Source organism: Malaclemys terrapin, chromosome 13 (genome assembly GCF_027887155.1).
Source record: "Malaclemys terrapin pileata isolate rMalTer1 chromosome 13, rMalTer1.hap1, whole genome shotgun sequence".
NCBI classification, from domain to species: Eukaryota; Metazoa; Chordata; order Testudines; family Emydidae; genus Malaclemys; species Malaclemys terrapin.
Window position 1 is genome coordinate 20,884,899 of NC_071517.1, and position 13,045 is coordinate 20,897,943.

The 13,045-nt window shown below is 42.6% G+C and overlaps 1 protein-coding gene across 1 annotated transcript in view; it reads left to right on the forward strand.

Moving 5' to 3' along the window:
• The first annotated feature begins 2,056 nt into the window (after nt 1–2,056).
• The window catches only part of LOC128847959 (protoheme IX farnesyltransferase, mitochondrial), a 175,959-nt gene continuing 164,970 nt past the window's right edge, over nt 2,057–13,045 (forward strand). Inside the window, exons 1-3 of the mRNA XM_054047682.1 lie at nt 2,057–2,161; nt 5,414–5,538; nt 7,258–7,582. Coding sequence (XP_053903657.1) covers nt 2,119–2,161; nt 5,414–5,538; nt 7,258–7,582 — 493 coding nt within the window. The 5' untranslated portion in view covers nt 2,057–2,118. The remainder of the gene's footprint in view (nt 2,162–5,413; nt 5,539–7,257; nt 7,583–13,045) is intronic.

Below are 13,045 nucleotides of genomic sequence, written 5' to 3' on the forward strand. Positions count from 1 at the left end.
GGTAAGTTCGGACTAAGGTACTTCGAATTCAGCTATGTTATTAACGTAGCTGAATTTGCGTACCTTAGTCCGAAGTCCGGACTAAGTGGGGACCAGCCCTTAGACATCAGGTCAAAACTCAACACAGTAGCAGCACTCCTGGATATTTGGTTGGGTTTTTATTATGTTACACAGACGTGTGTGTGTGTGTGTCTTATAAAACATACTTAATTTGTTACCATACCCATGTTTATAATAATTACTATATTTAATTTTCTATTGCCTTAGGCCTTTCAGTTACACTGTTTTCCAGGTCTCTCTTTCCCAGTGAAGATTTTATTAACCATGTTTATTGCGGAGGTGCCTAGGGACCCACCAAAAACTGGGCCCCATTGTGCTAAGCACTGTACAACCCGAGTAGTAGACAGTCCCTATGTTTTGGATAACTTTTCTCCACATCCTTGCATCTTCCCAGGCTGTCTCCTTTTATCTGCTCCACATGCTTCTCACTGCTCTAGTTTCCTTTTTATATGATTTCTCTACGGTCACTGCCATGTAGATGGGTCTCCTATTTTACTACCAACTTCAAATGTAACTAAGACATGTATCTTTTTTCTATTCTCCTCCCACCAGCAGATGAGGAAGAGAACTCTCTAGTCTACATGAGACAATTGCACCGGTTCAACTAAAGGCATGGCTTTAAACTCTTATTTAAACTGCTGTAAAAGGCTGTGTGAACTCTCTTATTTGGTTTTAAACCAGGCTTATTTCAGTGTTCGTGAGGAACTGGTATGAACTAAACTGAAAAAGATACTCTTCAACTGCAGGGGATTTGTATTAACTAAACTGGTTTAAAAACAGGTTTAAATTAAATCGCAGCAAATTTCTCATGTGAATTATGGGTCTAGACATGATCGCCCACGCCACAGTGCCCTGCCCCTGACTGACAGGATGCCAGTGCCCACTAGGCCAGCATTCCCATTTCCCTATCTTTCTTGGGTACCAAGTGCCCATCCCTAGCCTTGCCAGGGCGCCCCCCCGTCCCAGCCCCGCTCTCCTCGCCCCACGGCGCCCCCCTCCCTGCCTCCCGTCCCAGCCCCGCTCTCCTCGCCCCAGGGCACCCCCCTCCCTGCCTCCCGTCCCAGCCCCGCTCTCCTCGCCCCACGGCGCCCCCCTCCCTGCCTCCCGTCCCAGCCCCGCTCTCCTCGCCCCAGGGCACCCCCCTCCCTGCCTCCCGTCCCAGCCCCGCTCTCCTCGCCCCACGGCGCCCCCCTCCCTGCCTCCCGTCCCAGCCCCGCTCTCCTCGCCCCACGGCGCCCCCCTCCCTGCCTCCCGTCCCAGCCCCGCTCTCCTCGCCCCACGGCGCCCCCCTCCCTGCCTCCCGTCCCAGTCCCGCTCTCCTCGCCCCAGGGCACCCCCCTCCCTGCCTCCCGTCCCAGCCCCGCTCTCCTCGCCCCACGGCGCCCCCCTCCCTGCCTCCCGTCCCAGTCCCGCTCTCCTCGCCCCAGGGCGCCCCCCTCCCTGCCTCCCGTCCCAGCCCCGCTCTCCTCGCCCCACGGCGCCCCCCTCCCTGCCTCCCGTCCCAGTCCCGCTCTCCTCGCCCCAGGGCACCCCCCTCCCTGCCTCCCGTCCCAGCCCCGCTCTCCTCGCCCCACGGCGCCCCCCTCCCTGCCTCCCGTCCCAGCCCCGCTCTCCTCGCCCCACGGCACCCCCCTCCCTGCCTCCCGTCCCAGCCCCGCGCCCCCGCCCCAGGGCACCCCCCCTTCCTGCCTCCCGTCCCAGCCCCGCTCTCCTCGCCCCAGGGCACCCCCCTCCCGTCCCAGCCCCGCGCCCCCCTCCCTGCCTCCCGTCCCAGCCCCGCGCCCCCGCCCCAGGGCACCCTTCTCCCTGCCTCCCGTCCCAGCCCCCGCCCTAGGGCGCCCCCTCCCGGCCTGGCTCCTGGAGCCCCGCCATCCCATTCTAGTTGGGCTACTTGCGGCCCAGCCGCTCCATACCAGGCTGCAGCAGCCCCGTCACCAAGTGACCTATATTCCCCGCCCCGGAAGCGCTGACCCGGAAGCAGTTTGGCGGTCGAACCGGGCAAGATGGCGGCGCCCAGGCGGTGAGGGGTGAAGGGAGCGGGAGGTGCCGCTGCGGGTTATGAGCGCGGCCCGGCGCTGCGGCCCACCCCGGGCTCTCACAGGTACCCACCGGGGGCAGCACCGCCTCCCTGCGCGGTTCGGCATCCTTCACCCAAGGGGGGGGTGGGGAGCTCTCGGAGGGCAAGGGCTGCGGGTGGGCCAGGGAGCGAGCCGGGCTGTCCCGGTCCCGCCCGGGAGAGGCTTGTGTGTGTGTGTGTGTGTGTGTGTGTGTGTGTGAGAGTGAAAGGGTCGCAGCTGCCCGATCTCTTGTCAGGGGGGCGACGGCTGCCCCTGTCTGAGGAGCCCCCCTCCCCCCCATTGCCGGGGTCCGAGGGACCTTTCACTCCTCAAGCGTCTCCCCTGCCGCGCTATGGTGCGTGTGTCTGGGGCTGCGCTTGGGAGCCCTGGGACGGGAGGATGCCCGGCCAGGGATGTGGCTTGAGGGCAGGGGATTAGAACAGCTTCTGGGAAGGGTGGGGCCGGGTGTGTGTGTCATATTGGTGCTGTCTGGACTGGGTGCAAGGACTTTCTCTAGCTCTTCTACAGTAGGACTTGGAGCTTCCCATCCTGAATGAACATCTGTCCCCGTTGAACAGGGAGGTATGGGCCATGAATTCCTACAGAGTCTGATCTTTCACTAAATAAATACAATTCTCAGGGTGTCAGAGAAAATCTTCCAGATGTGATCGGAGGTGGTTTCCTTTGGCTGAGTCTGCAGACAGACAGCTCCTCTGATCCCATTGCTACCTTTAGCAGCAGCGTGACATTAGTAAGTTTCACTGCTGCTATTAGCAAATCTGTAGGCAACAGCAGGATTGTCAAGAATCCTGTCAGTTTCACGTTGACATAAAAAGACACTGTTTTCTCTTTTTCTAAATCCTTCCTCTAGTTCTGCTTTTACACCTACAGGAAGTATTGGACTGATTGAGGAGCAGTTGGGCAAAGCTGATTTGTTTGTTTGTTAAAAAATCAAAACAGTATTGAAACCCTGAATAACATGATGTTTATCACACAGTAACTACTTGTATGTTTTATCTTTTTCCCCTTCTGTTCATCATTTTGTCTTTTACATCTTGATCCTGCAAATACATATGTGTTTAATTTTATGCAGGTGAGTCCCATTGAGACTGCTCACTTGTGTAAAATTTTTCAGTTATATAAGTGTTTGCAGGATCAGGGGTTTGGATTATAAATGTTTTGGGACAGGGATTCTGTTTATATAGGAGTAGTACACTGGGATGTCAGTCATGACTGAGGATTTTGAGTATTACTGCAGTACAAATAGAGAATACATAAATAGAGACTAATTTTTCTGAGAACAGTGTGCCTATAGATTGTGCTATAGATCTGGGGTTCTCAAATTTCATTGCACTGCGACTCCCTTCTGACAACAAAAATTACTACATGACCCCAGGAGAGGCGACTGAAGCCTGAGCCTGCCTGAGCTCCACCGCCTCAGGTGGTGGTGGCGGTGGGGTGGGTGGGTGGGTGGGGTGGTGACAAAGCTAAAGCCCAAGCCCCACCATCCTGGGCAACGAGGCCAAAGCTGAAGCCCAAGGGCTTCAGCCCCAAGCAGGGAGCCTTTAACCTGAACCTTGCTACCCAGGACTGAACCCCTCAGGGTTTGGTTTTGGCCCTTGGTGGTGGGGCTCGAGCTTCTGCTCTGGCCCTGGGCCCCAGCAAGTCTAAGCCAGCCCTGGTGACCCCATTAAAATGGGGTCCTGACCCAGTTTGAGAACCGCTGCTATAGAGTAACTCTACCACCTCAACCTCCTAAAATAACTCCAGCCTATTTAGTGATATATGTATGGTTGAATTAAAATGATTCTGAGGCTGTGTCTACACTACCTCCACCCCCCCGACGCTCCGGGGATCGATGCACCGGGGTCAATTTAGTGGGTCTAGTGAAGACCCACCAAATTGACTGCAGATCACTCTCCAGTCGACCCTGCTACTCTACCCCAAACGAGAAGAGTAAGGTAAGTCAACAGGAGAGTGTCTCCTATCGACCCAGTATAGTGTGGATCGCACGGTAAGTCGACCTAAGCTACGTTTTTCACATAGCTGGAATTGCGTAGCTAAGGTTGATTTACCACGGTAGTGTATACATAGCCTGAGGCAAAAGAAAAAATCCTTGCCCATATTAGTGAGGGTACAATGAACAGTTTTAGCAACACATTTTACAGAAACATTATTTAGCAAGTAGTTGTACTCTTATATTATAGATTATGGCCTTGAGTGGGAATGTTGAGTCCTTCACTCAGAAATAGTTACTGATATGGCAAAGATATTCACTAATGAGGCATAGTCTGGAAAAGGTGAATTTAGTTAAAACAACAAGGCTTTGTCAACTGAATTGCCATTTGCAGTGGTTAAAACAGTGATGCAACAGAACATTTTTAATGATAATTCAGATAAAGTACACCTATCTCCATTCTTTTCTCTTTCTTGCTCTCATGCAGTGGCATGCTGTTGTGGTATTTGGCTTAAAAGTTGCAAATAAGTATTTAAATCCTCCAACTCTGTCTTTCTCCCCGTCCAGAAGAACAAACAAACTTTCTCTGACATTTTTGAATAACACTTGTACAACATTTTTTTGCCATGAAAACCTAGAAACTACTTGAGTGTTCCTTTAAAAAAGCATCCTCATTATGTATAGAAAGTCAATGGCAAGTAATAAAAATGGTTATGTAGTTCTTTTCTCAGTAACTTGCACAACAGTATGATGAATTCCTGTTAAAGAAATCATGAGGTTGTATATTCCCCAGAACCTACAATTCTAGTTATTGGGCCATAGACTTGTCGTGTGTAGTTTTGGATGTGTAAAACACACACACCAGATTCATAAATATTGTTAAAACTGAATTCTCCCTTTTTATGATGGTTTTAGATGGCACACTTGACTAGCTCAGGTTTTTAAGATCAGTTATAAAGATATGCACTAGGGCTGGCATAAAATTCCTGTTAATGTGACTGTTTAACTCTAGTGCTATTTTTATGTGAAGTACTTGCTCTAAGCAAATGTTCCAGCTTGTTGCTGATGTGTGTCTCGGTAAATACATTTATAGCATATGGAGGTGGGAATAGGGGAAAAAGTTATAAAACTAACTCTGGGAGGGGTCTGGAAAGCAAAATACTCAGCTCCTCTATCTAGTCTGCAAACATCCTGTAGGCTCCCTAAGTAGTGCTTGTGCTTAGCCCTCCTAGGGAGTGCTGCATGGTGCTGAGGACAGTAAGCATTGCCAGTGGATTTGCTTCTAATCCTTACTGTGAAGAAACAATTGAGATCCAAACATTCTCTCTCTTCTGTGCAGGATTATTTGTCTGGCACCTTCTGAAACCAGCAGTACGGCAAATGCCATGCAAGTTTATGCACTGTTGTGGAGTAGCCAATAAAAGATGGATTACATTTCAGCACCTTAACTTCCTCAAACGAATGGTAAGTCAAGAGAGTGTCTTATTCCCTGTTGACTATTTTTCTATTTTGCCTTATGCTACGTAGGAAATTAAAATATTTACCAATTACAAGTGGTATATGGCACTCATTTTCTGGAGTAGTGTGTTTCCTTTTAAAAGATTCATCCTGAAACTTAAACATATTGATCTAATTCTGCCAGAGTTTTTGAGGGCAAAGTGTAAAGTCAGGCTTGCTTCTTAAATTTTTATATTTGGAATAGAGTGAACCTGCAAAAGAAAAAGCAGAATTTTTACTTTAAGTGCTAATTCATTGAGAGAAGTCCTGAATAGATTAAAATAATAGATTAATTTCTTTTGTAGTATGTAAATAGGCAGTGCATTAGCTGTTTATATTGGAAAGCTATAACTGTCACAGACCGCTCAAGGAAATCCCTCTCCTCTTAACAGAACAGATGCATAATGGATAGTAACGGTGTAAAATTCTCCTCACTGTCCTTTTTCATGTGCTGCAACCATGACTTGCAAGGACCATCTCTAGTGCTAGGATGATAGTTCAATCTTTATGTCTATTATGTGGTGTGTCTGCTGTGATTGACATGAAAGGACCAGATACTTTCAATGTTGATGGTATTTTTGGATATCTGTCCAGTAGGAACCAGAGTGAGATCATAACTCATTCCACATGTGGGTTACCAAACTGTCAGACTTTTTGTTGCTAGTGACTTGGTCATTCAGAGGTGAAAAGCTCCCTACCAACCCCAGAAAGCCCTTCTAGTAACCTCTATTACTCAGTTGTACAAGTATTGCACCACAGATTGTTAAAACCTACACCTTGTTTGTATATTTGGCTTGGTATATGTGAAATGGAACATTTTAGGCAAGAAAGTTGGGGGGTTGGAAAAGCTAAGTGCTTTTTTTCGTTTACCTGAAACTTTTTAGAGGAGCTGTAAATGCAGCAAAAAACACAATATAAAACTTAATTGCAGCTTAGCCTCTTCGTTGTCAGTGGGAGAAATGAAGCATCATGTGCAATAACATCCTAATCTTTGTCTTTCTATATTTTTTTTCTTTCAAATATTCTCTAAAGGTATAGATAAACTAGGTAAGGTAAATTAAACTGAAATTAGGAATTGATGATGGAAAACTAAGTTGAGGGAGATAATTTCTAGTTGGATAAGGGATTATCTTTTAGAGAGCTTTTTCTGGCTATTGAACCAGTTGACTGTATCTTAAAAGACTGCAAGATACCTAGCACTTCTACTAATTGGAGATTAATTGCACATCAAATTATATATGCACGTGTCCATACAATACGTGTCCACAACATGCTTTAAAGTGGAGCAAACTTTTGTAGAACAAACAACAGTACACAACAGATTAGAACAAGAAGTAGTTAAGAATAATATTTCCAGTTGAAACTGCAAGGGAAAATTTATTTAGGCCTGAAGTAATTCCCTGAATTTAAACTAACGTTATTTATGCAGCAACGAATTGGAAAGCTGCTTTTGTTGTATCTTGTGCAATTGCAGACACCCCTTTGTGAATGAAGTGAGCACTTGAAATGCAGGCTAACTTTGCAATATCAGTACCATGAAATTCTCTTTTTTAATCATAAAAGAAATATAGCAATAAAATGTAGTAGTACTATTTATTTCTATTGTCATTAGCAAGCTATTGATAGGAAAAGCTTTTTAACTCTTCTTTAAAAATATCTCAAATTAATATATATTTTTCTATTCAGTATGTAACACAGTACAACAAAGACCTCAGTCAGCAAGCAAAACCGAAGTCAGATCCAGTTGCACCTCCTTTCCTTGAGAAAAAACATTTGGGTCAAGAAAAAACAGTTCTACGTGAGATCAGACCAGTTTCACCTCTCCACCCACCTTTGTCTGAGACTTCGAACAGAAATGAGTTCAAAGCAGTAAATTCAGCTGCAATTGTAGAAGACTTGGCAACAGCCGTAGGAGCAGAATCCAAAGAAGAAAAACAGTGGAAAGAAATGAAGCTACAACTGGATGATTTACCAGGAATTTTGGCACGTTTGTCCAAAATCAAACTTACAGGTACTATTGGCAACTTTTCAGTTTCATGCAGGTTCTCTGATTCAGGGTTCTCAATCTTGTTCATAGTGTGGTCCACATTTTAAACAGAGATTGGTCTCATGGACACCTTCCTTCCCAATTGTTATCCCACAGATCACTGCAATCACTTAATATACCTGTGTCATTTTTAGTTTTTTTAATCAAATTTTGCTTCTAGAAATAAGAAGCCAGCACCATGTGATGAACTAGCTGTCTATAGACCACAAGCAAATGTTCTGTGGACTACTAGGAGTTCTCAGACCACAGTTTGAGATACAATTGGAACAGAAATTCTCGAACTTGGTCTGCAAACTGCTAGTAGTCCACTGAGCACTTGCTTGTGGTCTATGGACAGCAAGTTTAAGTTAAACTTAAATCTATCACCAAAAGAAGGCAAAATAAATTGTAGTGATGGTATCTTTTTGTAATCAATATTTTCTGTATGGTCTATTTCAGTTTTTATCTCATATTGATATGAACCATTCTGTATTTTAGGGGAAACACTTGTTAAGCTATGGTGGAATTTTACAATGGTTATATTAAATATTTAAAAGAAAATCCTATCTCTTCAAGTCTTATCAATATTATGCTTTCTGGTCTCCTTGTCTTTAAGTTTAGCAGTGGTTCTTGTCAATCTCATGTTAAAAGCATTGAGGTAGTAATGTGGATACATTCCATAACTTATCTGGCCAAGTTTTTAAGTGGCATCAACTTAGTTTCCTAAAATAAAATGTTATTTCAAAAGTCAGCAAAACTCTACTCTTTTAGTTCCCCAAACCAGCAAAGGAAACAGCTTGTTAAATATCTGTTATAATTATGTTTATATAACATAATCATTTATGTTATCTTGGACACATATTTTTGAGTAGCAATATTTTATTATTCTAATAATAATGTATAGCATTTATAAAACACTTTTCAAACAGATTAAAGTGTTTTATCCTCTGTTTTATACATGAGGAAACAAATGTTCAGAGTTAAGCGATTTGGCTAATGCCTCCCCTCCAGTCTGTGGCAGAACCAAGAATACAAATCAGACCTCCTAACTACCAGTCTGGTGCCCTCTCCAGAGGATCACAGTATCTCTCTGGTGTTAGAACTGCACAATAGTACCATAACCATTGTTATAGTTCAGGGGTCAGCAGCCTTTCAGAAGTGGTGTGCCAAGTCTTCATTTATTCACTCTAATTTAAGGTTTCGTGTGCCAGTAATACACTTTAACATTTTTAGAAGGTCTCTCTCTAGAAGTCTATAATATATAACAAAACTATTGTTGTATGTAAAGTAAATAAGGTTTCTAAAATATTTAAGAAGCTTAATTTAAAATTAAATTAAAATGCAAAGCCCCCCAGCAGGGCTGGCTCCAGCTTTTTTGCCACCCCAAGGGGCGAAGAGAGAGAGGGAAAAAAAAAAAAAAAAAAAAGATAAAGCTGCGATCGGTGGCACTTTGGCGGCTGCTCTACTGCGCTGCTTCATTCTTCGGCGGCAATTCGGCGGCCGGTCCTTCCCTCTGAAAGGGACTAAAGGACCTGCCGCCAAAGACCCGGACGTGACGCCCCTTTTCATTGGCCGCCGCAAGCATCTACTTCCTGCGCTGGTGCCTGGAGCCGGCTCTGTCCCCCAGACCAGTGGCCAGGACCCAGGCAGTGTGAGTGCCACTGAAAATCGGCTCATGTGCGCAGGTTGCCTGCCCCTGTTATAGTTCATCAAATAAAATTCCTAAGATCATTTTACTTTTTTACTTTTGTCCTACAGTATTTCATGTCTTAGCCCTTAATTTTCCACAAAAAAACCCTACTGAGTAGGTACAATTTACAGGGGATATGTAGGGATTCTTCTCTTTAAAAAAGTTGATTTTTTTATTGCTTTCAACATCTGTTAAACACATGGATTTTACATCTATGGAAACTGATTTTGAATGTATATCCCAACATTGCTCCTCACTGCTTTGGAGATATCCAGAACAAGACTTGACAACAGTCATCTGATCAGTAGTGCATAAGAATTCTCTTCACCTTGGACATATTTTGAGGGTACTCCTGCACTAGTGTATGATTGGGATTAGTAAAACATAAAGATGGAAAAAACGGCTCTTGGAGACTGATAGACATCTTTGTTGCCAGTTGTTGTTAGTGACTTCAGACTTGTCAGCGATATAGCTTTGTAATTCTATGTAGCAGCATCTATCCAAGGATCTCAGAGTTCCTTACAAACATTAAACCTCACAATGCTCCTGTTAAATGACTACACAGCCTATTTGTAGCCCTCAGTTGTGCTGCCCCTTTCTCTACGGTGGTTGCTTTATTTTCTCGCTGATCATTAGTAGTAATAGTTTGAGCTTCTAATATCAGGATATTAAAATGGCAAGACTAAATGACATCATATAAAAATAAATAAATAAAGGGGTGAAGTAGGGTGTTATGATCTATGCAGAGACCTATTGTGACTGGTGCTTTCATGTGTTTTCTAAACTGGAGAGAGCTGGGTCAAGGCTGTTGATTAGGCTGTTCTTTGATTCTTGAGAATGTAAATTATTCCAGGTCTGTTTTCATGTTATAGATGACATAGCACCTCTGTGGAACTGACCTATGAAGTTCTGATTAGTTAATATCTTGCATATTTTTTTTGCAAAGTTTCTATTTCTACTTTTTGGAGTATAAAATAACAAAAAAACAAACTTTGCATTATCCTAAAAGGGACCTTCCCCAGGCCCCGTCTTCCCCTACTGCTGAAGTAAAGAGTGTTTGTATTAAGAACTGCAAATCACCTTTGAAAGGAAATGAGTTTAGCTATTACTCTACCCTCTTGTTTCATGTGAACTTTAGCTTTGATGCCACTATCATTAGGAACTATGCCTTCACGATGGGAAAAGATTCATGTTTATATATATATTAGTTTTTTGCCATGAAAAATGATCGGGGAGGGAGCTTTTAATTATTTGTAGTGTAATCCACCTTTTTGGTTTAGATTTCCTCCTTCCTTTTGTTGCTCATTCTCTATTGGCTAATGTCTGAACAGCTGCATTTTACCATCCTGGCACTCTGCAAAGCTAATGCATCCATCTCCTACTTTTTCTGAGCTACAAAAGAAAGTTACAGATGGCATTGTTTTTAGTTTTGTCCCCCAATTCATAAGTAACTGAAAGGAGAAAAAGACATGATAAGAGAAAACCCATATAATGTGTAACACAAGCGCAACACTACATTTTAAGCTGAATCTCATTTTTTTAAATTTTACCTCAAGTTTATATTTAATGAATATTAACTCAGTGATTACAAATGGAAATTAACATGCATAGTGGTTACAAACATATTAGGCAGGAACATGAACAAACATTTAATTTTTGAATTTTAATTTTTAGTGGTGTTCCCCCCTAAATTAAAGGCACAGTGTGAGATATACTATTCGCTCACTATCGTGTTACGTGGGTACAAGTTCTAACTGTGAAAATGGCTGGTGTACTGGCAAAAGGATGCATAAGCACGTTGCCCTTTTGGTGGGAAGACAGGCCAAATGTTTATAATGAAATTTAACAAATACCTGCAAAATGAATATGTAAATAACAGTGATATGTGAAATTCACCTGTAATTCTCCAAACATTCTTGATGTTACCAGTCTAGATTGTAAGCTCCTTGAGGCTTAGACTGTGCTCTTACTGCAGATCTGTACTATGTCTTGCAGAACGAGGCCTTGATTCTTGACTGGTCCCTCATGGAGCTACCACAATACAAATAATACAGTCTCCTTTAGAGTTTCAAAAAGAGGCACATCAATACCCACATACTTCAAACACAGTCATCTAATTTGCCTTCCTCATACGCTTTAAACCTAGTATAGGGCTGATCCACAGCTAACATTTTCATCTGTTTCTTTACAAACATAATATCCGTAAGTATGTCTAAAAGGAGGTCTAAAAGGTACTCTCCTGGGTAGAATCACACACTGAGCTGATTATTGAGGTGGCTTTCAAAATGTGTTCTAGGCACTGTAGAAAGTTACATTTCATGTCTCAAAGACTTACAGTCTAATCTAGTCTGCAAAATGCACCTAGTCTGATGTCCATCTTGCTCACCCTGCCTCTTTCTTAAAAGAATATCTGAAATAGAAGTTTGTAAAACTTATTTGGCACTTCAGAACTTGTTGCACTGGGGTGGCCCTTTGAATATTGGGTATTGGACTGCGAATTGGGAGACCTGGGTGTTCTGTCCCTGGTTCTGTAAGTAGGCTAAAATTTTGCTCACAAATACAGTAGTGGAAAATTCCATTTGCTTCAATGCAGTTTGTTTTTATGAAGTTCCAATTTTATCTGAGAGCAGAATTTGGTCTTAACTGTATTAAGGCAACAATTTAGGAGCTTTAACAAAGAGATCAGTTGGCAATGTTTAGATTTTGATGATCCTACGTATATTTTGTGTAATGTCTGCCAGAAAATAGTTCTCATCTCTGTAATTCTTAAAACACATACAATTGTCTTATCAAAGACACACAGCATAATAACCGTAGCTTTTTAGCAAATTATTTTTATGCTACAAGGAAGAGAAACAAATACAAATAAACTGCTGCTTCAGTTCCCCCTCTCCCCAAAGTGTTTTACAAATGTTCAGTTATAAAATGTAATATTAATCTAATCTGCTCTGCTCTAGTCTGTAATATTGTATTTTAATTTCTGCATTAAATGATAGTAACATTTGGTTCAAATTTCTGTTCCAAAATAAAGCATGCCTTAGGAGCTTGGCTTTCTTTTAATGTGCAAGTTGTAATTTGCAATGAAACCTACTTATGCCTACTCCAAACAAATCTCGGTTTACAAAGAAAACACATTGGTCAGTCCTGCAGCATTAATGTTACTATTACGTTTAGCATTCCAATGAATGAAGTGTGAGAATTTAGGGGAGGAATTTCTTCTGATAGATAAGCTCTAAAGAAAACTAGTTTTCCTTAGGGATATATTAACATTTATAGTAAGACAAGCAGATTGTTCCCCAAATTAAAGTAGAAATCCGTTCTTTTTACCCTTCCGCCATTCCCCCCAATAGTGTCTGGTGCTAAATCTGCAAGCTATGTGTTTACAAAATTCAATATTATTTGGTGACTAAAACAAAAATAGAAAATTGATTGGTCAGCTGAATTGTTTTGGACCGTTTATTTATTTATTTTTTATGTAATATGTAATATATGTTTCAACTATTTTTTGGTGGAAGGTGAGCATAAAGTGGCACTAAAAATGTAATACTGTAAATACAGATATCAAGATTTATAGAGAGAGATCACATTAAAATGAAGTTGAAGGACAATGTAAAAATAATATAGGATTAGAGTTACCTTGAGTATATTCTTATGTCTGAAACACCATAAGAGGTCTCCTTTCTATCTTTCATTTCCTATGAGTGCACAATTTGTTTCTTATTTAATCTGAAATTGTCTGTAAACAAATGCTCTCTTCC